We start from the raw sequence: 27140 nt of genomic DNA, 5'->3' as shown, positions 1-27140 counted from the left end.
AGAAAAGGTCCGGATGAGGAAGTGGCCAGTGATGCCACGCGTTCTGCGATCTGTGGGCCTGGACTTCTGGGTATTGTAGTCGCTGGAGGCGGGCGCCGTCGGTAAGGAGACGTAGCTTTCCTTGGGGTTTGCTACTGCAGTTGTTTCCCGGAGGGATACGCCGGGTCAGTCGGTAGTTCTCTCATCACCGCGCTACTCCGAGGCCAGGAGGCGCTTTCCTTTTACCTCGACTTTCTTTCTCCGTGGCTGTATGCGCCGCGCTCTGCAGTCCCTGTCTCTGCCAAGCTCTCTCCCTTTTCTAGCCATCTCCGAAGCCTGGGCGTAGCGGGGACTCGCACTCTGGGAGAGACAGGGCCGCGACCTTTTCAAATCCGGCCCCTGCCCGGCGGAGACTCTTCTCATTCCAGGCTCACCTCGGTTTCCCTCACTGTCCTTTTCCCCAGACTCCTCGGCACCACAGCTCTCACGCTCTTTCCACTCTTTTTTTTTTCCTTTTTTTCCCCCTCTGCAGGGATGGAAGCTTCCTGGCGCCAGGTGGCCGGTGGTCGAGGCCGAGCCCGAGGACGAGCCACTGCGGCCCCCTCCTCAGGAAATGGAGTCCATCTCCGCGGCGCCGGAGGAGGGCGAGAGAAGGGGTCGGTGGGCGCTGCTGGTCCCGGCTTCAGCCTCGGAGGAGCGGCCACCCCTGCGGCTGCAGGTACCTCAGCGCGGTGCAGCCCCGCGGGGTCTGAAGCGCCGCAGACTTCCGTGGCCGGTGGTGAGAATGGCTTCTGTTCTCGGGCTCACCTGAATGCCCACCGCCTAAGGCGCTGCCTAGTCCGAGCTGCCTCCGCGTTCACTTCTTTCCTTCTCCTTCGGGAGTTTGTAATTGGCCTCACTTCTCAAGGCTTTCAGGCAGCTGCTCATTCTAGGCCGATTCCCATCACACCTTATTCATCATCAGTTTAATTGATACTAATCTTTGTTATTTCTCCGTCCAGTAGTCTTCCCTTCACTCTTGTCTGTTGAATCCCCAAGGTTGCAAATCGTAGCCCTGCGGCCTGATTTAGCGTATAGTTTGGTTAACACAATGCGTTAAATCTGAATTGATTGCCGGCAGTTTTTTGGTTTTTCTTTTTAAAATTTCATAAAAATCCTGTTAGCAACTTTTCTTCTAAAACACTGTGGCTTTGGTACTTTTATGTGTGGCAACAGTCGGCTGGGCCGAGTTACAGAAATCCCTTTTAGATTGGATTTAGGCTTTCCGCTTCGCATTTTGTTTCCTACTTCTGGGGCTGGTTGTCATTTTCCATCTTTGTTTGATTGCTTAGTTTAGTGACTTTAATTATCTATGTCCTATACGCACTTGAGTTTGTGGTGGTTTTCTACTGTGATCACAAATTCCTAGTCACAAATTTCATGTCCTTTCCTGGATGTATCTGGTGTGGCCTTCTCCAGCTTGTCAATATCCTTCACCCAAGGCAATGGGCAGGAGTTGGAGCTAACTCTGAGAGATAGTGAAGGACAGGGAAGCCTGGCAGTTCATGGGGTCGCAAAGAGCTTAGTGACTGAATAACAAAGAAGTGTTTTGGTGGAGTCTAAGTGCACACATGCAGCTTTCAATTGTCCACAGTGAAAGAGTGTAGGGGTGTAAAGGAATAATCCCAGAAATCATTTTATTGTTGTCTTTTTCAAAATATATATTTTTTTGAGTGGAGGAGCAAATTGAGCTTCTGAATGTTTCACCCCCTCAGGTAATTTTAAAGTTAGGTGATATTCTGAATTTATGATAGTGGTGAGTTACTGAGTATAATATTGGCGGTAGTGAGGTATGCAAGAGGGAGACGTGTGAACAGTTTTGGTAAACTTCCTTGGATTTTGTGGATAGAGAAAAGCATCCTTCAACTGGATAATTGCGATTTGGCTGTAAGAAATAATATATGGGAAGTTTGCTTTGTCAGCTGTCTTTTAGATGATCTGATCTGGGTCTGTTGATCAGGTTATGAATGTTTTTATTCTATCTGCTTCAACCTTTAAAAAAATTTTGAGTCATATATCTTTTATCAATTAGTTTTCTACTAGCACTCAAAGATTCCTATGTAAGCTCTGTACATTTTCCTCCAGTTTTACTTGAAACTCCCAGTAGTTCCCAGACAAGCCAGCTGCAATAAGAAAAGGAAAGCATTTCATGAGGAAAGTAAAGATAAAACACCATTAAATACAAATACACCACCTAAAATAGGAAAGTTTGTATGAGTAGTGACTCATCAGTTTCAAGTGTAAAGTGCATTTCTTAGTGCACTGATGAATTAAGGCACTAATGAATTAAGATCAATTCACTATGTTTGTGGCTCATTTCTTGAACTGTGGTTGCTGTCCAGAAGAGTTTATTAATAATGCTTGAAGAGAATTCTGATAGCCCTTGCTCTTGAGGAGTTTGAATTCTCATTGGGAATGTGCTGTGTAGTAGTCTAATTCTTTTTTGCATTGTTTAAGCAAGTAAAAAAGTCAGAAGTACAGACAGTGCTAAACAGAATAACAGAACTAATTCAAAACTTATTTAACATTTCTTTTTGGAATGAAGTTGTGAGAAGCACATTTTCCATGTTAGCAGTATTTTGTGTGGGATTCCTGTGCTTAGTCACTCAGTCGTGTCTGACTCTTTGCGACCCCATGGACTGTACCTCACTAGGCTCCTTGGGCCATGGGGAGTCTCCAGGCAAGAATACTGGAATGGGATACCATGCCCTCTTCCAGGGGATCTTCTTGCAGCCCAGGGATCGAACCCAGGTCTCCCGCATTGCAGGTGGCTTCTTTACTGTCTGAGCCATGGTCAGTCACTTCTTGTGTGGGATTAATGTTCAGTAAATGTGTTTTGTGACCCCATGCTAATAAAGACAAAAAAGTTCTTGCGCTTTCTAAGCAGCAGATTGCAAACATAGTGGGTATACAGTGAATATTGCTTGTGCTAAGTCTTTGGTGGGCCAGGCCATGTTGGGTTTGTAGTATGGAAGAAGATATGAAAAAGCACCTGGCTAGGCTGATTCTGATGTGCTCCCAGTGGGTATGTTTCCCACCTCTTAAGAATCACTGTGTGCCATTCATTTAAACTCTTTTTATTATTGGAGTTTAATTGCTTTGCATCGTTGTGTCAGTTTCTTCTGTACAACAAGGTGAATCAGCTATGTGTGTCCCTTCCCTCTTGGACCTTCCTACCATTTGTTTTTAAACATCTCACTCTAATTTTGTTAATGTCCTTGTCTTGAGGTTGATCACCAGTTTTTTGATACTTTAACATGCCTTTATAATTTAAAACATTGATTTGTTAGTCACTCTAGAGTAGTTTGTTGCATTTAGCAGAATATTTAACAAAAATGAAAGTTTATATTGTGGTATTCTCTTTACCTATATGACAAGAAATTTGAAAATACTTTTTTTCATAGATGACAGTAAAATAGAATTCCTCAAAGGTGACTTTTAAATCTGTATTTTAATAATGTGTTGGTATATCATGTCTTGCTTTTTGCGAGATTGTTTTGCAGAAATGAAAAACTTTTTTTTTTTCTATTAAGCAGAGCTAATGTCTCAAAAGAAATTTGAGGAAATCAAGAAGGCTAACCAGGCTGCAGCCAAAAAAATTGTTGAAGAACACTTTAGCTCTTCATCTGAAGAAGAAGGGGATGAAGATTTTGAAGGAAAAAGAGGAAAAATAGTTGCTAATACATTTATAACTTATACTACTCAGACAGGTACTGTATGATCTTTTAAATTTTGATATTTTTATATCAAATGAAAAATATATTCCTGACTTTTTCTAACACCTTTACTTTTTGTGGCATACTTTCTGTTTGTTAAGAATGAACATTCTTGTGCTGTGAAGTTGAATTTTTACATCTTTTACTATTTGAATTATGTGTTTTATCACACTAATAGGATGGCAATGTCTTTTACAGCCTTAGAAGTTCTCTTTGGTGTTTAATTGGCGTCTCATTAGTATGCCTGGGGGGTGGTGGTGGGGGATCTTCCCTGAGAGAGGAATTGGGTTCAGTTGTTCCTGATGATGGTTTGATTGCACTTGAAGACTGAATACTCCTTTAAATTGATTCTTGATTTTTCTCTTTTTCATTATGTTAAATGTATCTTGGAGTCAGTTTCATTTCTTGACTTTATTCGTTTATTTTATATCTTACAACTTCTGATCTTTATGCTTTAAAAAGAATCTTAGTCTCCTCAGGTTTGGTGTGTACAGTCACATTGTTTGTTGTATATATTTGGGTTACTTAGCCACATTTGTTTATGAGAGCAAGGGGCAAAGTGATGTTGCTGTGAAGATTTGGTACTAAGGGTAGAAACAGATTATTTTCAGTGAACTGCTTTTACAGGTTCCACATTTTATGCTTAACAGTCATTGCTGGAAGCATTCTTGTTTGTATTATCCACATTAGCTGCTGAGTATATTGATAACGTCATTAACCTGGGTACACATCATCAGAATAGTTTCCAAGGAATTTACCATATCTGGCAAGGAATTAAGATTAGGAAGCTTGACTAAGAAGTCTGGCTCAGTCAGGTAAGAGTTGGTAAAGAGGAACCTTGAGGTTTCTTGCTTTTAAAGGACTTCATAGAAAGTAACTTCAGGTTTCCTTCAAGAAGACCTCACTTAAACCATTCTAGGTACAGGTGTTATTTTTAAATAGGAAATCCAGTGATAGAACTGAGTATTTCTGTCTAGTGTTTGGAAAACTTTTATCATTTATGAGTTTTTTTCATTTTTAACCTGGCTTTCATCTCAAAGTGTTAAGGCAATTTTTCTTATGCTGTATTGTGTCAAGTCCATAAATATTTTGATACCCATTCCATTGTGTTCTGTACTTTGCCTCTACCAAAGAAAGGAAACTTGACTAGTACAGTAAATGCCAGAGTCACGAGATGGTTCCCATCTCACGTTAGTGAATTGAACACCAGAACTTAACCGAAGAAGTTCCATTTTTTCTGCCTGAGCACAGCCTTTATACTTCCATGTCAGGTTTCAGACTTTAATGGTCAGCTTCGTGTTGGGTATTGCTGTCTTGCTGGCCTGTGGAAACATAAACATGTGTTGAAAGATAACTTATGTATTGTCTTATTTTCTTTATATTAGTTAGTAGTGCCACAGTTTTCCCAGTCACCCACCTAAGGCAGAAATCTGGGAGCAGGGTTGGCATATACATGACATGAGTATATTTTATTTGCTCCCACTCCTCCCCTCTGCCCATGTCAGACAGCTCTTCAGACACAGCAGTCTTTCCTTCTGAATCTTGGCATGAACATTGACTTTTCAAAGCAACACAATCCCATTGTCACCAAGTCCTGCTCAGTTTTACTTCCTAAATTTCTTAAATTCACCCCACCTTTCCCCATACTGTCATCACCTTAATTCAGGCCCCTACAGCTGTTTAATAGGTTTAATAGCTATTAAATAGCTATTAAATGATAGTTATTTAAATCCACATAATAGCTCTGTGGGGTAGATATTATTATTACTACTATTTTAAAGATGAGAAAGCTGAGATGGACACATTGACTTACTAAAGGTAAGTCATCTTCATCTGCTGTAACGTACCTCCTCTGGCACTTCATGTTTCCAGTCTTGGCCTCCTCACAGTCATTTTTCTTCAGTTGCCAGAGTGATCTTGTTAAAATGCATGACTTCAAATGCCATCCTATTCACCATGGGCAGTATACTTTATTGCTGCAGCCACGTTTCACACAATTTTCAAAGAAGTCTTACATAAATTTTATAAATATAAGATTAGACTTTATTTTATTAAAGTCTATTTATCTTGTTTTCATCTTCTATGTTACATGGTAGCTGTTAAATTAGATGAAATTTTAAAATGCTCTACACTTGTTAGAGCCAGCTATGTCAAAGAGCAAAATAAGTACATAGAATATGGTTATTAAATCTGCCTTTAAGGATTCTCTTCAAGCTTTGATGTTTATTCAAAACAATTGTCTTTAGTAAGTTTATAGTGTTTTATAGTTTTGGGAGTGATTTTATGTATATTTTCTTTAATAACCTAAATTATACTCGTGTTTATAGTATGGTAGAACAAGATTTTGTGACTTTTATGGTTACTTAGATGGTCTTAGAAAGTAAAGAATTATCCAAGTGTCCTTTTTATTTTTCTTTTTGATGACATAAATTTTGGTTTGTACAATTTTATTGCCATGTTCTGTACTTATGATAGTTTATGCTAGTAGTGTACTTTTCTTGGAGACTTGGTTAACCTCTATTGAATAATCTTTATTATACTGAAGGCCTGTAGGTTTATTTTTCTTACACTAAAGTGACTCAGATTATTTTCCTTTTGGTGTCATGTGAGCTTTGGGATTGTTTCTCTGCCTTTCATTGTGCTGTTATTTCTTGGACCTTCCTGTATTAAACCCTTGCTGCAGCATAGCATAGTGGTCAAGAGGGCTCACTTTGGAGCCATACCGAAGTCACTTAAATGTTATGTGCTTCAGTTTTCTCATCTGTAAAATGAAATTAAAAACATCTTATTTAATCTTACTGAAATACGAATAGTGCAGTGTCTACCAAGTAAATGCATAATGATTGCTTAAAGAAAATTCGGTATAGTAATTTTTTTTCTAAGTCATGCTTCCTTTTTAAGCAGAAATAGCATAATTTAATGAAACAAGGTTATTGTACTGTATTGATCTTTTCATTTGACAGATTTTTACTAAGAACATGCTTTGTCAGACAGACTCATACACACAGACTTTTACGCACTTACACATTGATGGACATATGCTTATATTTAGGTTCAATGGCTCTGCTGAGCTTCTACTTTTCAGTTCCTTTCACCTCGCTTTTTGGTATGCTTTCTCATATTACTTGACATCTTGCTGCCTTTGCCTGAGGCTCTGCCCCCACCCGATTTGTTAAGGACTGTAACAGCAGGTAAACTCTAAGAGAAGGTCAAAAAAGAATGCATGGACTTTGTGGCCTCTTTTCAGTTCACTGGTTGCTTTTTTTCTTTAGCTTCTCCTTTTTTTAGCTGTAGTTTGAACAATTGATAATACTAGAGAGTTCTCACGTAATGTGGTGCTGTTGGTGACTTTGTGTTATTTTCAGATGTTGCTTAACCTTAAGTTTTCAATTTTTAAATTTCAAGATGGAGATGTACGAGAATTAGAGAGAACGAAACAGTACGTCAATGAAGCTTTTCAAGCTGGGGCTATGACATGCTTAATTTGTATTGGTTCGGTGAAGAGAAACCAAGCTGTAAGTTTTTGTCCTTATCTAAAATAATGTTATCTCCCTCAAATATCTTATTTTGCATGTATAATTTGCAGTCATTTATTTGTGCTTATTTTTGTTCAAAAATGTTTCATTTGAGAATTCTGTTTATAAATTGATATTCAGTTTTGGGGAATCTGTGATTAAAAGAAAAATACCTCTAAATGAGCAATGAATATTTTCAGCACTATTAATAAAACTGAAGCAAATATTTTCAGTTTCAATGCATATGTCATGTTGAGAAAGCATTTTTAGCATCAGTACGTTGTAGAGATTCACACAAGTACTGAAATGTTAAATAAACTATATTTCATTACTTTCACTAGGTTTTAAAAAATATAATTATGTTCCTTGCCTTCAAGGAAGTAAAACCTAGCAGTGACATTTATGGTTTATTAGTGAGCTTCTCTTGTGTTGAAGGTGCTTCTGGAAAGTGGCTAGGGTTAATGGGGAGAGAGGGATTCAGAAATAACTTATGTACTTAGAGATTCTGTGGCCTAATGGTGAAGGTATATATATATGTAAATTTAAAGAGCATTAATAAAGCAATAAAGGGGAAGTGATGACTGAATGTGATAGACTCACCATTTAGACCTCAAGTTAATCCTCCACTATTGTAGCACCATTGCCTAGAGAAGGGCAGTCAGGTCAGATGTGAAATGGATGGGTCATGTAGAATGAACCAGAAATTTAAGCTATATCAGATAGGATAGCATAGTGCCTTTGGTGCTTCTGGTTGGCTTACTCTGAATTCAGCTGCAGTGGAGGAATAGTCTCTGCATTAAACACTTGCTGTCTGTGGATGTTTTTTTCCAACCTCACTGCTTTCTCTTTGGGAACTAACTCAGCAGGAAATGGGTGTAGTACAGAAGTAGGGCAGAACTAATGCCCACTGGGGCAACATTCCACCATAGGGAGTTGGGGGATGAGTGCCCCAGCTTCCTCTTTGCCAGTGGTTGGGGCTGGAGTTGTCCTAGGCATGTTTTATGTGGTTCTTCAGAGCATTCCTAACAGGACTGAACTTTGGCCCTTAGTGGTAATCAGCTGAGTAATATGCAGTTTATTTGCATTTCCTTTTCCCTCTCTTGACCTTTTACTTCTATATGCCAGTTCTTTTCTTAGGCACTGCTTTTTTTGGGGAACTCAAACTAAGAAGTTGGCTTTTTTTCAGTGCTTCTGCTGGCTTATGATATTTATATATATATTTTCAAGTTTTTTGCTCACCCAAGTTTTAGAATTTAGCGTTAATTGCAAGACTAATAGATTTTTTATCACAATGGGGCAACAGAGATTATATGTACATACTTGTGTTTAAGGATTCCTTTTGTGGTGTTATTTACAATTAGAAAAACCTAAATGTACAACAACCCGAAATTTGTTAATTTATGGTATATAAATCAATGTGATACCTGCTATACAGCTATAAATATCATGTTGTATGAACATATTTGTTAAGGGTAAATGCTTATACTATGTTAAAAGAAAAGGCTGTAGTTACTTATCAGTAAATGCAGTATGACCTCATTTTTTAAAAAGTATGAAATATATACAAAAATATTAGAGATTTTTCAGAATGTTAGCAGTAGTTTCTAGCTGAATGAATCTGGATGGTTAATATTATTTTTCTTTAAAGTGTTCTACATGTAAATTAATTTTTTTAAAGAACATTTCTTTTATTATGCTAGAGGAAGGTTTTTTTTTTTCTTCTGTAATTAGCTCTTGAAAATGGTACTTATTTTAAAGTATTGTGGAATTATCAAAGAAAAATCATTTTGTGTTTGTTAATCTCTGATACCTTTGTCTTAGGTTTGGAGTTGTTCAGGATGTTTCTGTATATTTCACATGCCCTGTATCCAGAAGTGGGCTAAAGACAGCCAGTTTCTGGTATCTTCTCTGACGGATGATGATTTTGGAAAGAGGGATTATCCCTGGCCTTGGTAACTTTCTCTAATTTAGTTGGAGTGTTTAGTAGTAAAATAAATGAAATTTGTAGCTTCTAAGGTGCTTTATTGGCAATTTCATTACCCATGCTTGGCCTTTAAGCCATTTGGTTTGTGAAGATAGGAAACCGACTAATGGCTCCCCCCATTGCCCCAACTTGTCTAACTACTAGTTCCTTTTGGTAACTAATAAATCATTCAGATTCTACCCTCCCCCCCCACAAAGCAACTCCTTAGTTATCTTTTTAAAGAACTTTTAATTTCTTTTTGACTAGAATCCATTGAAATTCTGCAGATTCTCTCACAAGAGCTCCTGTTTGTATATTTTAGTATCACATTGTACATGACGGTCATCTAACATTTTGATCATTGGCTTCCTAGTTTTATCTTCAAAATCTATCAAAGCTTCAGGTTATCCAGTCTTATTAAATTTTCTACATTTATTATTTTAGTTTGGCTTCTAGGACCAAAACTGCTTTATTTTAGTCTTGCTGGGTAAAAATCTGTTTTAGCAGAGAACGTGAAACAGTATTTGAACTTTTCTTTGACTTAGGCATATTTGAAATATATATATTTTTGTATTAGATGTTGAATATGAATATTTTTTATTTTCAAATATTTTTCTCCTTCTAGATTTTAAGTCATGTTTCTTGCTGCTATATTACCTACCTGCAACCTGATTTGTCTCTTCTGCTTGCTATTGCTAATATATTTTGCTTATTTGTAGACCACCCAACCAGACTTTTAAAATAGTGAGCCTTATAATATTGGAATGAATATCTCAAGAATAAAGTTCAGGTGGTTAGTAGAAAGCTAATGTTGCTTTCTTGTGTAGCTGTATTTTAGATATGTGGTGTTTAATACAGTAGCAACTGGCCACATGCGGTTGTTTATACTCTTAAAAATTATGAAATAAAAAATTGTTTCTTTCTCAGTTATATGTATTAGCCACATTTCAAGTGCTCACTAGCCGTATGTGGCTAACGGCTATTGTGTTGGACATAACAGGTATAGAACACTTCCATCGTCTCAGGAAATTATTGGACAGAGCTGTTCTAGATGGTTGAAGTTGATTTCAGTAAAATCTTGTTTCTTATTAATATAGAGACGGAGCAGAGGTACATTAACTGATTGTTTATACTCCATTGTTAAGTATATTTATATCCCTGTCTCATGTCACTTTTATAAATGAAATTAACTTCAGGAATTTCATTCTTTGTAGTCCCAAATGTAGGTTTGAATACAAACGATCTGACACACCTAGTAGGTACTATTGCTATTGTGGAAAAGTGGAAGATCCACCTTTAGATCCGTGGCTTGTGCCTCATTCATGTGGCCAAGTATGTGAGAGAGATTTTAAACCTTCTTGTGGCCACAAATGTTTACTCCTCTGCCATCCGGGTGAGTTATATATTATATTTCTTGTTGTTTGTGGGTAGTTATTTCTTCTTACATTGAAGCAAAAAAATCATTGTGAAAGTTAGCTCAGAACTTAAGTGTACATAAGAAAATATTTGAAGGGATTGCCTTTTAAAGTATCAGGTAAGTGTTAGGAATTATTGATAGGTGTAGGAACTGAAAATTTTAATTTTTGACTTCTGATGTTTTTTTCCTTTCATTGGATTCTAGGTCCTTGCCCCCCTTGTCCCAAGATGGTCACAACTACTTGTTATTGTAAGAAAGCAAAACCTGTCCCTCGCCGGTGCAGTGCTAAGGAATGGTCCTGTCAGCTGCCATGTGGGCGGAAATTGCTTTGTGGACAACATAAATGTGAAAATCCCTGTCACGCAGGTAAAAGGTCATAAGTGTTAGGTGTTCCAGCTTTAAGCAGAAGTCAAAGCAGCCTCCATTGCTTTTATGATGTTCCATGCTTATTTATCGTTTTGATTTTAGGAAGTTGCCCACCCTGTCCAAGAGTTAGTAGACAAAAGTGTGTCTGTGGCAAACGAGTAGCTGAAAGAAGCTGTGCAAGTCCACTGTGGCACTGTGATCTAGTAAGTGTATATGTGTTTTGAGGTGTGGGTGGTAAAGTCTACCAAAGCATGTACAATTAGAAATGCTACTTAGGTTTAGTTGAATAAAAAGAGAGGAAGAACAGCAAATCAGATGAATTTTATTCATGTTTTAGGAAACTTTTCAATTTAATATCATTTTAATTACCAGGAGAAATTTTTTTTTCAAATTAACAGCGACTTGTTGAATTTCAGATTTAGTACATATGTACTCTTTCTTGCTAGCTCTCTCCCCCTCTCTTTTCCCTCTTCTCGAGTTAATCCACTTGAGGAAGTAGGAGTGATTTTGTAGCTTGTCTTAGAATTTGCATGGCTTTAGTACCATTGGAAATCTTTGGTGGATGATCACATGAAACTGTATGTCCTTTTTGCCTTTATTATATTTTAAAAATATACTCTGGCACATAAGAAACGTGTGTGTGTGTTTATGCACATTTATGATACCTATGTAAGAGAGAAAGCATAATAATATGAGGAATATAAAGAAGTTGCTTATTTGTGATTGAGAAATTATTACATCATATACAAAGTCTTGTTAACTTTTAAGTCTTCAGCATTTATTGCATGTTGTTTTAGGTATGTGGGAAGACACTACCATGTGGTAATCATACGTGTGAGCAAGTTTGCCATGTAGGTGCTTGTGGAGATTGTCCTCGATCTGGGAAAAGGTTCTGTCCGTGTCAGAAGTCAAGTAAGGCTTTCCAAAAAATCTTTAATCAGATTATGATTACTTGTTAAGCTAATTATCATATTTTCCCAATTAGTTTTCTCTGGAAACTTACAATGTTGCTTCAATAATACTGTAAATTCTGTATTAGATTTCTGCACGCCTGGGTAACAGGACAATGTAGCCTGGTGGATTAAGAACTCAGATTTGACCCCAAACTTCCTGAGGCTCTGAAACGGGTGTCTTGTTAATCTCAGACCAACCTCTTTTCAACCCATCAAAGCACATTCAAGGTGTATCTTCACCTTCCATCTGAACGCTCTTTCAACTCCCCTGTTCTTTCAACCCCTGACCAGTGAAGAGAAGTCATTCAGGGAAGTAAATGTCATTATCCCGCGCTGCATGCTGATAAAACAAACAAAAAACTGAAGTAGAGTGACAATAATATGATCTTTGATTATATAAGGGTCACCATTCTGAGTAGCGTGCCAACACATATAAGAGTTAAGACTGTGATGAATATAAGTATTCCAAGATGTGTTCCTGATTTAGTTCCTTCCTCTAATCCCATTTCTTTCTTTCCTTGCATGAACAAATCTCTGTTAAAATTAAAAAAAAGTAAAAGACGAGGCATATCTGGGTTGAAATTCCACTTTCTTGAACTATATTTTTCTCAAATGGGGGCAATAGTAGTACCTTCTTTATAAGATAATTGTGAGAATTAAGTGATAAAATGCACATAAATTATTTAGTGTAGTGGCCAGCACATGAAGGAAACCTAATAGTTATAAACTCTTGTCATTATTCTGTATTAGATTACAGGTGAATTTAGTTTTGACTGCTTTGAGATAAAGGCATAGAAGAGTTTCAGTTGACAATCACTTTCTTGATTTAACACCAATACCAGCACACATATTTGTGAGATTATTGCCAACATTTGTTATAGAATATTTATGTTAAAGGCCAATTTCATAGTTTCAAAATCTAGATTTTTTTTTTTATCCTATGAGCTTGTTTAGAGCAATTTTCCTTTTTTCTTTTTTTTTTTAATTCTGTATATTGTAGAATTCTTCCTAGTGGTTTCCAGGGACTACTCATTTCTTTAGAAAAGTATTTCTGAAGTAGTTAGCTCATAAAAATGTGCTTCCTGAGTATGGTAACGTGTCATGTGTCAAATTCTTCTTAAAACACATAAACTTTGGGACTTCGCTGGCAGTCCAGTAGTTAAGAATCCTCCTTGCAGTGCAGGGGACCTGGGTTGGATCCCTGTTCGGGAACTAGGATCCCACATGCCAAAGAGCAGCTAAGCCTGAGTGCCACAACTAGAGAGCCTGTGCGCCACGACGAAGATCCCACGTGCCGCAACTAAGATCCAATGCAGCCAAATAAATTTTTTTTAAAAAAAGCATAAACTTTACAAATATTAGGGGTTATTTTCATTAAAGTGAACTTTTTCCATTAATTATGTAGATGCAAAAACTCATATCAGAAAGGCCTGTCATTTAGGGAACCAGAAGTACATGGCACATTATTAGTGCTTTATAATAATATATGTTGTTATTAATACTGATTTTTTTTGTCTGCTTCTAGAATTTTCCTTGCCTTGTACAGAAGATGTACCAACTTGTGGAGACAGTTGTGACAAAGTACTTGAATGTGGAATCCATAGATGTTCACAGCGTTGTCACCGAGGCCCTTGTGAAACATGTAGACAAGTTAGTCATCTCCTGTAATAACTATCCTTTTTTAATTGTTGCCATAATATGTCAGATGGGATTGTTTTATAATTGTTCTCTTGAACATCTGTTGGTCGTGATCTAACATTTATTATGATGAAACAGGAGAGTATGCCAGCAGTTAAATCTGAAGTTACCATTTATTTTGTATTCCTTGGTAAAAGTTTGAATGTTGTCATTTTTAGACTAGTGTGGACTTGTTTGTTCTCAGTAGACATTCAAAGCAACAATGAATTAGGCTTAGTGATGATGGAAAAAACTGCCTAGATGTGGTTTTGGTTTTGACATACTACCAGATAATCCAGTTTTTTTGTTTTATTGAAACTAGATGTATAGATGTTATGGTGTAATTAGATATAAGAGATTTTAATTGTTTTACTATTTAATATCAAGTTTTTACTAAATTTAACAATAGAAATTCTGTGAAGTCTTTTTGGAACAAGTGTCTTAGAAAATTCAGCCTTTTTTTCTTAAGTCTTCAATACAAAAGGCTCTTAAAACTTTTCTCTTTCATTTTTTAGTAATTATAGAGATAGCAATGTGAAAAAAATCATATCAACAAAAGTCAATAGCGTTTGATTCTTCCAGGAAGTGGAAAAGCATTGTCGCTGTGGGAAGCATACAAAACGAATGCCGTGCCATAAAACTTATCTTTGTGAAACTAAGTGTGTTAAGATGCGGGACTGTCAGAAGCATCAGTGTAGGAGAAAGGTAATAAGCTTGGAAAACTGATTTTAAAATTCTTCTGAGTGTTTCCTTTTGGGGCCCATGATAAGTGCCATCTTGACTTGTTCCTCATATATTTAGGCATACTCTTTGCTTCCTGTATGAAATATTAATAAATATTCTACATTACTGTTTGCATTAGTGGGGATTCTACCAGTGCTTTTAAATAGCAATGGTGTCTATGAGATAGTAACAAATATTCTACATTACTGTTTGCATTAGTGGGGATTCTACCAGTGCTTTTAAATCACAATGGTGTCTATGAGATATTGATAAATACTCTACATTACTGTTTGCATTGTGGGGATTTTACCAGTGCTTTTAAATCACAATGGTGTCCTTTTCTCCTGTGCGTAACTCTTCTGACTTGATCATCTGGCTGTTTCTGCTCCCCGACTAAGACATCAGAGCAGTGTTAGCCATGGCGTTTGGTTTTGTCGAGGCTTAACTTCTGCTGTTCAGATCTTATCTGTAGAAACTTGGTTCAGTATAAGGAGTATTTTATTGAGTCTGTAGATTTGCAGTTTTTTCAAGCCTCTTTTATTATTATAAATTATCCCTCTATGGTAAGATACCTTGTTCCTAAATTTATTAAATATAGTGATTTCAACTTTGTTTTTCGTAGTGTTAATACAGTATATCTTTTCCATCCTTTTAACTTATTCATATCTTTATATTTAAAGTGAACATGTATAGAGAGCACTTAGATTTTTTTTAATTTTATTCAGTCTTTATTGTTTAATTTGGGTGTAGATCATTTACATTTCTTATGATCTTTAATAAAATGGTTGGATTTAAATCTGTCATTTTGCTATTTATTTTCTGTTTGCACATCTGCTCTTTGTTTCTTTTCCTTTTTTTGTGTCTTCTGTTTGATTGAGTTTTGCTTTTCAATGATTCCATTTTACCTCCTTTATCTAATTCTCACACATTCTATACCATTTTTAAAAAAAAAATCTTAAATATGTTGTTTTTGCTTTAAATAGGTATCTTTCAAAGAATTTGAAAAAATAAGTAATCTTTTATATTTATCATCAAACTCATGACTTTTGGCATTTTTCATCCTTTTATCAAGATTCAGGTTTCTATCTGGATTCATTTTCTTTTATCTGAAGAACTTCCTTTAACACCTCTTGAGTGCTGGTCATGGAGTCTTTCAATTTTTGTAAACTCTCTTTGGCTTTTGTTTGTGAAAAATATTTTTACTGTATGATTTTTATTTGACAGTTTCCCCCCCATACTTTAAACTATTTTTGTTATATTTGTTCTTCTGTATGTATCTTTTTTCTTTGACTATTTAAAAAGATTTTTCTCTTTATCATCAGTCTTCAGGAATTTATTAGTGATTTCCTTTGTATTGCCTTCTTCATGTTTCTTTTGCTCAGTTTTTGTTGAGCTTCTTTTATTTCTTTATAGTTTTCATCATACTTAAGACATTCTCGATCTTTATTTCTTCAAATATTTCTCCTGCTCCTTGCCCTCTGACACTCCGGTGATGTATGTGTCAGACTGCTTGAGGGCCTGTAGTTCTAGTGCTTCACTGATGCTCCAGTTATTAGTCTTGTTGTTTTTCACATTTTATGTTAGCTTATGTTGCTTTATCTTCAGGTTCACTAAGTTTTCTTTTGCATTGTATAATCCCATTTTTGATCCCATCATGTATTTTCTCATCTCAGACAGTAATTTTTCATCTGAGACTTGGAGTTGTGTCTTTTTCTTATCTTCCATGTCTGTCCTTTTCATGCTCATGCTTTCTTCTGTCGTCATCCGCATAGGTGGATGGGCTATACCTCACATGCCTATTTTAATGTCCTTATCTACTAATTCTGTCATCTGTCATTTCTGGGTCTATTTTTGTTGATTGAATTTTGCTTTCCTTTTGGGTTATTCTTTCCTCCTGGGTGACTTTTGATTGGTTTCCAGATATTTATGAACTTTATATTTTGTGCTACCATTTCTCCACAAATTCTAACCATACTGGCCTCTCAACCTTGAATTTTGTCTTCATAACTTGGTGAGACCACTGGATTTTGCTTGTGATTTTTCTCCTTGTGCTGCAGTGTGGAAACTTCCAGGTCTAAGCTTGTGCTATGTTAGGACTCACCTTTTTTGTTTTATCTTTTCATAGGGTTTCTGTCCAATGCTGCCTAATTGTCCAAAATCTGAAAGCTGTTGCTTCATATATTTTGTCTGATTTTCTAGTTGTTTAAAGCAGGAGAGTAAATCTGGTCATTATTGTTCACCGTGGTGAGAAACAAACACCTAAAAGGCTTATTGCAATGATCTTCTTTTCCCCCATTGGCACTGGGAAAGTGATATGCACATAGTATTATTTGGTAAATACTAAACTGAATGAACTATTTTAACTTTTAATTGCTTTTCAATAATATATATTTAGTTTTGAGATATTTTTATATCCTGAAGCTTTTTCTTAAGTAGCTTACAAACCCATGTTTCTTTAAGACAATTGTAGTCTGTATTTCGTTTCCAAGGTTTGGATATATGAGAAGTCAAAGAGTTAGAATGGTGGATGGAACTTTTAAGTAGTTGCTTTGTGTTCATGAGTGAAAATTGGGACAAGTCTTAGGCAGCTATATTTCTTACAGATTGAAAATTAAGAAGTAACAAACTAGAGAGTACTGAAATCAATTAGCCTGTCTCTGCTTCTTTCCTTTAGTTAGACTCTGATTCTTTGGTTTGAAAATAATTGCCCACCTAATTTATATATTGAACTGGCTTTATTATAATTAAATCTTAAAAATAGGCAGATTGTTTGCCTAAATTGATTATAGAGTTTGACCAGATGCATTCCTGTGGTTAATGTTGTCAGTCTCTGCATAGATAAGTAGAAGAGAATCTCTTATGGAACGATTTTAAATCATAGAATAGTTAACTAAAGGGCACGTAAATTTAGCTTGATTTCACTAAATTAGGTCATAGTCTATTTAAACTTACAGTTCTTAGTATAATGTATTCTACACAAGAATGTTGATACTCTTGAATATTCTTATTCTTATAGTGAAAAGAACAATCTTTTGATTTCCCTAAGTTCTGTGAATAACTAGTAATGACATTCATATTATGTATGATTTTCAAATTATCTGTTCTTTATATATTGCTTTCCCTTCAGTGTTGCCCTGGAAACTGTCCACCTTGTGATCAAAACTGTGGACGGACTTTAGGATGTAGAAACCATAAGTGTCCATCTGTCTGCCATAGAGGTAAAATTTAATAACAGCTGTAATTTTATGTTTATATTTACATAGTGCTTTATAGTTGATAGAGAGCTTTCACATTTTTTATCTTACTCTTAACAGTCTTGAGATGTTAGAGTAGTTGCTAGTATCCTTATTTTATGGTTGAGGACATTTAAGCTGAAGAGGATTCAGTGTTTTCCTTTAGGGAATTTTCTAGCAAAGCACTGTAGCAAAGATTTGAACCCAGGCCTTCTGAATATAAACTTTTGTTCTTTCTGTAATACCATATTGTTTCCTTTCTTCTACCCAGTCTTCCCCATATAGTTTTTAAGCTAATAGGTTTTACAGTACTATTTTGAATTTTAGACATTTGTATGAAATTAAGTTTAGTAAAGGAATGGATATATTCTTTCCAGTGGGTCTCAAAATTTTTTATCTCAAGGCCCTTTTACACTGTTTTTGGACCTAAAGACCTTTTGTTAATATGGGTTTTATCTATTCATACTTACTGTATTTAAAATTAAAATATAATAACATTTATTATTTTATTTAAGCATAGTAATAACCCATTACATCTTAATATAGTAACTTTTTTTGTGTGAAAAATAAGTATTTTCTGGAAAAAAAAATACTGCGAAGAATGGTATTTTGTATTTTTGCAGATGTCTTTACTGTCCAGCTTAGTAGAAGATAATTAGATTCACATATCTGCTTCTGCATTCAATCTATTATGATATCCCTTGTCGCATAGTTTCTGGAAAATTCTAGTCTATGTATATGAGATCTTGCACACCACCTGAAAGGGTCTCAGGAGTCCATAAGTTATTCGATGTTGAAAACTGAGTTAACTTTACTCATTTGGAGTATGCTAGTATGAAGTGAAATCTCCTGAAAGATAGTATACGGTAGTAGAAAGAGCATGGACTTAAATTAAGAGGTCTGAGTCAAGTCTGGACTTAGTAGCTATATGACCTTGGACAAACTACTGTACTGTTTTTTGTTGTTTTCCTTTGGGATTAGGTGGGTGTTAGATATCTCTCTTAATGTCTTCGTCCTTTCAGGAATCTTGGAAGGCGAATGACATTAGTGTTGTTTTGTGTGAGGAGGAAGAAGGCAAAGATTGTTGGCCCAAGGTTATAGAACTAGTTACAGACTCAGGATGTGAACCCAAAACTTCAATAAGTATTTTTGAGTGTCTTCTAAGTACCAGGCACTGGGCTTATATGAGTGAATGATTTAACAAATCAAAGCAAACAAACAAAGCAAAAGTGCCTGCTTTTATGGAACTTATTTTGTATTTCTCTCTTAATTAGAATAAAAATAAATAAATTAGTACAGAAGATCAAATAGTGACAAGTATAATAAGAGAATTAAAGTGAAATTAAAATCGTGTTAGTGGAGATGATATATATTGCTTTACATAGTGTGGTCACAGTAGGATGATATGTGAGGGGGACCCTGAGAGAAGTAGGGATCAGACACTGTGGACTTGCAGGTGCCTTAAGACAGAAACATTTGAGAGGACTGAAGTGATTGTCCAAGGAGATGAGGTCAGAGAGATGGTGGGATAAAGGACTGCTGAGGAAAGGAGAATGTGTCTAGGGTCTCAGAAGCCACTGTTAAAACGTGGCCTTCACTTTAAGTTGAAAACTTGACTAGTTGTATGACCATCAAAGAAATTAGATCAGTAGTTGAGAATTTTCTCACCAAGGAAAAAAAGGCCTCATTGATATATTTACACATGATTTTTAACAAATAAACATTTAAGATATATTTGTTTAATCTCTTTGTAAAGTATTTGATAGTATATATAAAAAAGGATTGTGCCCCAGCTCGTTATATATCTTACAGGGAAAGTAAGAGAAAATCACAGGTCAATCTAACTCAGGAACATGTTTGTGAAATTAGTTTTAACCACTCAGATCCAGCTAGATGGTATTAAGATATCCATGCAATAATATATGGTTGGCTTACAGTTAGTAAATCTAATATGTTTCCACCACATTAACAGACTAAAAGAGAAATGAGATCATTTTAGTAAATGTCTGAGAAACAGTTAATAAAATTCAAAATCTGTATATGATGAAAACTTAACCAGGAATAGAGGAGAGCATCCTTAACCCAATATATAGAGTATCTGCAAAAAGCATAGAGCAAGCATCATACTTAGTGGAGAAATGTTGAAAGCATATCCCCATCTTGTACTACTTTGAAGCAGATCCCATAAATACTTCAATATTCATCTCTAAAAGATGGATTCTTAACCTGAAAATAGTTAATCTGTTTCTTAATAGCAAATATGTGGTGTTCACATATCTTGTTGTTTTGTAAATACCTTCATTTTTTTACTTCAGTTTGTATGACTCAGAGATCTTACTGAGATTGACATTGTAGTTGGTTGATGTCTCTAAAGTCTGTTAATTTGTAATTTCCCTCTTTTTCTATGATTTTCCATCTTTTTCTTTTGTCACTTAAGAAACTAGACTGCTTTATACAGTTTTATAGAGTCTGGATTTTGCAGAATGCATCTCTGTGGTATTATTGAATTTTTGGCATTTTCCTCTGTATTTCCTATAAACCGTTAGTGGGACTAGTGGTTTGAGCAGATCCTGGGTTTATTATTATTGTTGTTGTTTGGCAGAATGTTTATTTTTAAAAAAGCTTATTAGCCCCTAACAAAATTTATCTTAATGGAAAGTGTATGAAAATACCATTGTACAGCTCTTACCATTTGTTTAATCTCAATTGCATAAGATATGTAAAATCATTACTTTATGTCATTTCCCATTATTCTAGACACCTTCATAATCTAAGTTGTACTGTAACTCATAGGGAGAGCATGCTGTCTCCATGTTTGCACTGTGAATATATGAAAGTTCAATTTATAGTTCTTTTAAGTTTAAGACCATCCATGGTTATGGTTCCAGAATTATTGGGCTTTTGACCCACTGGTCACTGTAACTCAATGCTCCTTTTTCATTTAAAAAACACTGTAACTGGAGTTATTTTAGTTTATCTGTCATGTTGTACAAGTGTCTGTAATGGGTTCATTAGGAAGACTGTTCAGGGAAATTATCCCTTATTCCCAAGATTTAATTTTAAAAAAACTAATGCTGTAGTTTAGGATGGTGAAAAGATGTTGATAAGTTTCTCTCTGAATTGCTGAAGATGAATGAAAATTATCATTGTTAAGTGTGGGAATTGATACAATGTGCTGCATAAGAACAGACATGAATATTGCTATTAATTTTTTTAAAAAATGTGACATCTAGTCATTCTGTTGGAAGGAACAAAATAAAGTTTGTTCAGGTGAGTCAGGATGACTTGGTTTGCATTACCATCAAGATAATACTTCATTGGATTATACTTACCAAAACTCTGAAGTCTAAGTTTGGTAATTTGTATGATACATGTGTGTTTTTTCCTCTGATGTTTTTTGTTTTTTTTTCCCTGTGGTCAGTATTTAACTTATTAAATATTTTTAACTTTTGTTTGTTTTGAACTTACAGAATCTTTAACCAGACTATTTTTCATTGTTAATCTGTTTTTTATTAGGTTAACTGCTGTTCAGCATTTTGCTTGGTCCTGACACCTAGGCAGCAATGTCTTGAGATACCTACTTCCTAGTTGAAGACTCTTTATTCCATTTTTATTATTTCATTTTTAATGGGGTGCCCTACTGGGAAAACAGAAAGAAAGCCCTTAAGAGAATGTCAAAGCCTTGGGGAGAACTTTTTAGCCCATTTTAAAAGATTTCTTTTTAGTTGGTTTTGTGTGTTTCTACCAACCCATAACAAAAGAAGGTGAAAAACTAAAACCCTAAAGATGTTTCCTCTTGAAATGTTTAGAAGAGAATTATTTGGAATTATAGCCTAAAATGAGATTTTAAAATTTAGTCTTTTCTCAGAGCACAAGTAATGGAAAATTGACTATACTTGTTAATAATCTGATGAAAGAAGTCACTCATATTGGGGAATTTATCTTAAAATAATGTACTTGAATCAAAATGTATGTATGAAATTAAGCCAAAAAGGTTATTGCTAACAGATTTTCCAAAGACTTAGCTCCATTTTGCTTATATAATTTTAATAATGTGTTATTTGTTACTTAGAATAGAACTTTTAGCAAATTTTAAAGAAAATTCTAAAACTTTTTTTGTTGAAGTACCAGTGTAGATACAGAAAAGTATACGGATAGCAAGTGTACAGTTTGATGACTTTTTATAAACTGAAACTACCCATATAACCAGAACTCACATTATTAAACAGAGCATTCCCAGCCTTTCCAAAACTATTTTTGTGTCCTTGGTAATCATTATCCTGATTTTAAACAGTGTAGATTTAGTTTTTCCTGTTTATTTTATGTAAATGGAATCATACTCTTGGTGTCGAATTTCTGTTGCTCATTATATGTGTGAGGTTCATTCATACTGGTTTTATTCTCATAGTAGAATATCCCATTGTGCGAATATACTAAACTTATTGATTCTGCTGTTGATGGGAATTTGGATAGTTAAGGAACTTTCTCTTTAAGTTTCAGACTTTTTTTTTTTTTTCCAGGTAGTTGTTATCCTTGCCCAGAAACTGTAGATGTGAAGTGCAATTGTGGTAATACAAAGGTGACAGTACCCTGTGGCCGAGAACGTACCACAAGACCCCCCAAGTGCAAAGAGCAGTGCAGGTTAGTAAAAAGCTCTGCACAGACTTACATCTGGTATCTTAGAGGTTTAAATTCATATTGATTTTTAATTTTGTTAGTATTTTCAGTTTTGCTTTAATGTTCTAAAATATTAATATTCACAATATGATCATTCTGTGTGGAATAAGAATATATATAAATAAATAATTGCACTTTAGATATAATTGTTCTGTGATCAAAGTAATTAAAAAAATTGTATTTTATAATTTAGTCGTCCACCAACTTGCCATCATACAAGTCAAGAGAAACATCGCTGTCACTTTGGCTCTTGTCCTCCATGTCATCAACCGTGCCAAAAGGTTTTGGAGAAATGCGGTCACTTATGTCCTGCTCCATGTCATGATCAAGCATTAATAAAGCAAACTGGCAGGGTAAGAGAACAAATATTACTAAGAGATAGTGCATTTTTCTGGGTTAGGTTTTCTTAATTTTACTTAGTCATACAACACGAGATGATTAATTACTTGCTGGGTATTAAGCACTGTGATAGGACCTGAGTCATACGGTTAGGGCTTCCCTGGGAGCTCAGGCGGTAAAGAATCCGCCTGCAATGCAGGAGACCCTGGTTCGAGTCCTGAGTCATGAAGATCTGCTGGAGAAGAGATAGGCTGCCCACTCCAGTTTTCTTGGGCTTCCTTGGTGGCTCAGGTGATAAAGAATCTGCCTGTAATGCAGGAGAGCTGGGTTCGAACCCTGGGTTGGGAAGATCCCCTGGAGAAGGGAAAGGCTACCCTCTCCAGTATTCTGGCCTGAGTCCATGGGGTCGCAAAGAGTCGGACACGATTGAGTGACTTTCACATAAGGTTTAAGACTTGACCTTCTGTCTTAAGAAGCTCACAGTATAGAAAAGCAAAGAAACCAATAAACAAATGTTTGTAAAAACAGCATGATAGTCATTTTATAATCGTGCAGATGAGTTTGTGAGTCCTCCATATATTGTGGTTTAGAGTTATAAATATCTCCTAATTTTTTCAAAGATTCCTTCACACATTCAGCAAATATTTACTGAATTCTTACTATGTGTTAAGCATTCTTCTAGGTGCTGGGGAGATAACAATGAACCAAACAATGGAGGTTAAATTCTATTGGTGGAATTTAGATTTTATGATTCTGTTTTGTAAAGTGGAGGATGCTATGCTGCCTTTGTTCTGTTATTTAAAAACTGCAGTCTGCCTCAATTTTTAATATAAATGTGTTAGAGGAAACCAATGTAATGGAATTTAAGGATATAGTAATATATTTCAGTAAGCGCAATTTGTTGATTACTTGAAAAAATTTCAACCTGCTTGAGCAGAGGATTTGTGGAACTGTCTTCTTAGATTCTTAAACTGGCCATACAGTCTAACTCCTCTGACTTACAATTGGTGCATTTCACTTGCAGCGCCAACCTGCAGGCCCCTGGGAACAGCCTTCTGAACCAGCAGTTATTCAGACTGCACTGCCTTGTCCTCCATGTCAGGTTCCTATTCCTATGTAAGTATTGGATTTTAGCTTTTTTTTTTTTTTTTTTAATTTATTTTCGTTGTGGCATGTGGGGTCCTTAGTTGCAGCATGTGAACTCTTAGTTAGGGTATGTGGAATCTAGTTCCCTGACTTAGAAACATGGGCTCTCTGCATTGGGAGCAGAAACTAAGATCTTTTGACATAGTTTAAAACATATCTTAAGAAACTTCTCCCCTTTTTCTTTCTGTAGTTCATCATCATCTCAGGCCTAGCCTGAATGGGCTTCCCTGGTGGCTCTGGGAACCTGGTATCTCTCCCCTGGTAGCCTGTAAAGTAGTCTGTCTTTCTGTTTCATTCTTTTCCAAATATATTTTGCTTACTGCTTAAAATCTTCCTCTAGATAACTTTTTTTGAGTCATCTTCCCCAACTAAAGTTTTAATGGGTCAGTATAGCCACTCCTACTCTTCTTTTGGTTACTGTTTGTGTGGAAAATGGACAGATTCTTAGAAACACATAGCTGTACTGAAACTGACCCAAGAAGAAGTAGGAGATCTGACTATAACTAGTAAAGAGGGTAAATTAGTAACAAAAACCTTACCACAAAGAAAACCTCAGGACCAGTGACTTCACTGGTGAATTCTACCAAACTTTTGAAGAGTTACCACCAGTGTTTTACTAAGGAGGGACACTTCCTGATGTATTCAATGAGGCTAGGATTTCCCTGTTAATAAATCAGAAAAAGGAAAAATACAGACCAATGTCCCCTTTTTAATATAGATACAAAAATTCTTAACTAGATATTAGCAAACTAAATCCAGCAGCATGCAAAAAGAATTACATACCATGGCCAAGTGTGTATATTCCAGAAATATGAGGTCGAATCAACCTCAGTCATTCATTCATCAATGATTGATTAAAATCAATCATCTTAGTACTTCATCAGTAGAGTAAAAGGCAGTTGATAGATGCAGAAAAACATTTGACAAAATCTGACACATTTTCTTGATAAAAACACTCAACAGTCTTTGGGTAAGAGGGAACTTCCTCAACCCAGTGAAGGATATCTATGAAAAACCCACAGTTAACATCACACTTAATGGTGAAGGATTTAAAGGTTTCCCCCTGAGTATCAGAAACAAGACTAGGATGTTTGTTCTGCCACTTCTGTTCAATACTGTACTACAGATACCAGCTAGAGCAATTAGACTAGAAAATGAAAAAGTAAAACTGTTTGGATTTTCAGATAACATGCTCATGTGTATGGAAGATCCTAAGGAATCTTTCCAAAAGTTATTAGAGATATTAAATAAGTTTAGTGAGGTTATAAGAAGCATGAATATACAAAAGTCAATTTTATTTCTATACACTAACAATGAACAATCTGAAAATTGAACTAAGGAAACAGTTCCATTTCCAATAACATTAAGAAGAATAAACATTTTGTTTACTTAACAAATTTGATAGAAGAAATCCAAGATTTCCACACTGAGAACTATAAAATGTTGTTAGAATTTAAAGAGGACCAAAGACTGTAGTACTGACATCCAGATAGACATAAAGGTCAAGTGCCTGGATCTGACAGCCAAGAAGTAAATGCATACATTTATGGTCAGTTGATTTTTGGCAGGAATGTCAGAATAATTAAATAGGGGAAAGAATGCTTTTTGTAACAAATGGTTTGGGGACAACTGAATATTCACATGGAAAATGAGCTCAGATTCTTACGTCACAACATATGTATATAGTAACTCAAAATGGATCAGAGGCCTACAATTAAGGACACAAACTACTGAACTCTGAGAAGAAAACATAGAATAAAATCTTTGTGTCCTTGGGTTAGGCATTGTTTTATTAGATATGACACCTAAAACATAAACAAGAGAAAAAAAAATTGGAGTTCATAAAAAGTAAGTCAGGACATTATCAAGAACGTGCACATTAAGGACACGCTCAAAAAATTGAAAAGATAGCTCACAGAATGGGAGAAAATGTAAATATGTATCTTATAAGAGTATATTATCCAGAGTATGTAAAGAATTGTTAGACTGAGAGACAAAAAGACTAATAATCCAATTTCAAAATGGTCAAAGACTTAGGTATTTCTTCAAAGAAGATCTACAAATAGACAATAAGTACATGTGAAAAGATGTTCCATGTCACCAGTTAGGAAAATATATATCAAAACCACCAAGAGATAGCATTTTATACCCACTAGGAAGGCTAACATAAAACAGACATATGATGTGTTAGTGAAGATACGGAGAAATTGGAGCCATTATACATTGCTATTGGGAATGTAAAATGGTGTAGCTATTTTGGAAACAGTTTGGTAGTTTCTCAGGAGACTTAACAGAGCTACCATATAACCCAGCACTTTTGCTTTAGATCTATACCCAGGAAAATTGAAAATACATGTTCACAAAAACTTGAACATGAATGTCCATAGCAACATCATTACTAATAGCCCCAAAAGTGAAGACAGCTCAATTGTCTGTCAGCTGATGAATGGATAAGCAAAATGTGGTTTAGCCATACAGCGGAATATCAGTTCAGTTCAGTTGCTCAGACGTGTCCAAATCTTTGCGACCCCATGGACTGCAGCATGCCAGGCCTCCCTGTCCATCGCCAACTCCTGGAATTTACTCAAACTTGTGTCCATTGAGTCGGTTATGCCTTCCAACCGTCTCATCCTCTGTCGTCCCCTTCTCCTGCCTTCAGTCTTTCCCAGCAGGGTCTTTTCAAATGAGTCAGTTCTTCGCATCAGGTGGCCAAGGTATTGGAGTTTCAGCTTCAGCATCAGTCCTTCCAGTGGATATTCAGGACTGATTTCCTTTAGGATGGACTGGCTGGATCTCCTTGCAGTCCAAGGGACTCAAGAATCTTCTCCAACACCATAGTTCAAAAGCATCAATTCTTTGGTGCTCAGCTTTCTTTATAGTCCAACTCTCACACCTATACATGACTACTGGAAAAACCATAGCTTTGACTAGACAGACCTTTGTTGGCAAAGTAATGTCTCTGCTTTTTAATATGCTCTCTAGGTTGGTCATAAGTTTTCTTCCAAGGAGCAAGTGTCTTTCAATTTCATGGCTACAGTTACCATCCGCAGTGATTTTGGAGCCCCCAAAAATAAAGCCTCTCACTGTTTCCATTGTTTCCCCATCTATTTGCCATGAAGTGATGGGACCAGGTGCCGTGATCTTAGTTTTCTGAATGTTGAGCTTTATGCCAACTTTTTCACTCTTCTCTTTCACTTTCATCAAGAGTCTCTTTAGTTCTTCTTTGCTTTCTGCCATGAGGGTGGTGTCATCTGCATATCTGAGGTTATTGATATTTTCTCCCGGCAATCTTGATTCCAGCTTGTGCTTCCTCCAGCCCAGCATTTCTCATGATGTACTCTGCATAGAAGTTAAATAAGTGGTGTGCCAATATACAGCCTTGACGTACTTATTTCCC

The 27140-nt window shown here is 35.8% G+C and overlaps 1 protein-coding gene across 5 annotated transcripts in view; it reads left to right on the top strand.

The window, feature by feature from the left end:
* NFXL1 (nuclear transcription factor, X-box binding like 1) overlaps positions 1 to 27140 on the top strand; it is a 54100-nt gene continuing 26960 nt past the window's right edge. The window contains exons 1-15 of one of the 5 annotated variants that reach the window (XM_061164695.1): positions 1 to 101; positions 512 to 697; positions 3552 to 3728; positions 7140 to 7249; positions 9071 to 9201; positions 10427 to 10605; positions 10834 to 10995; positions 11098 to 11198; positions 11793 to 11907; positions 13474 to 13598; positions 14208 to 14330; positions 17476 to 17566; positions 22102 to 22222; positions 22452 to 22611; positions 23622 to 23713. In XM_061164695.1, coding sequence (XP_061020678.1) covers positions 514 to 697; positions 3552 to 3728; positions 7140 to 7249; positions 9071 to 9201; positions 10427 to 10605; positions 10834 to 10995; positions 11098 to 11198; positions 11793 to 11907; positions 13474 to 13598; positions 14208 to 14330; positions 17476 to 17566; positions 22102 to 22222; positions 22452 to 22611; positions 23622 to 23713 — 1871 coding nt within the window. In that variant the 5' untranslated portion in view covers positions 1 to 101; positions 512 to 513. Of the gene's footprint in view, positions 165 to 511; positions 758 to 3551; positions 3729 to 7139; positions 7250 to 9070; positions 9202 to 10426; positions 10606 to 10833; positions 10996 to 11097; positions 11199 to 11792; positions 11908 to 13473; positions 13599 to 14207; positions 14331 to 17475; positions 17567 to 22101; positions 22223 to 22451; positions 22612 to 23621; positions 23714 to 27140 lie in introns of all 5 variants that reach the window. The other 4 variants (XM_061164694.1, XM_061164692.1, XM_061164696.1 and 1 more) reach the window with 4 other exon arrangements.

This window comes from Dama dama, chromosome 17 (genome assembly GCF_033118175.1).
Source record: "Dama dama isolate Ldn47 chromosome 17, ASM3311817v1, whole genome shotgun sequence".
NCBI lineage: Eukaryota > Metazoa > Chordata > Mammalia > Artiodactyla > Cervidae > Dama > Dama dama.
The sequence above is the reverse complement of the archived record's forward strand: the minus strand, read 5'-3'. Positions and strand labels throughout refer to the sequence as shown.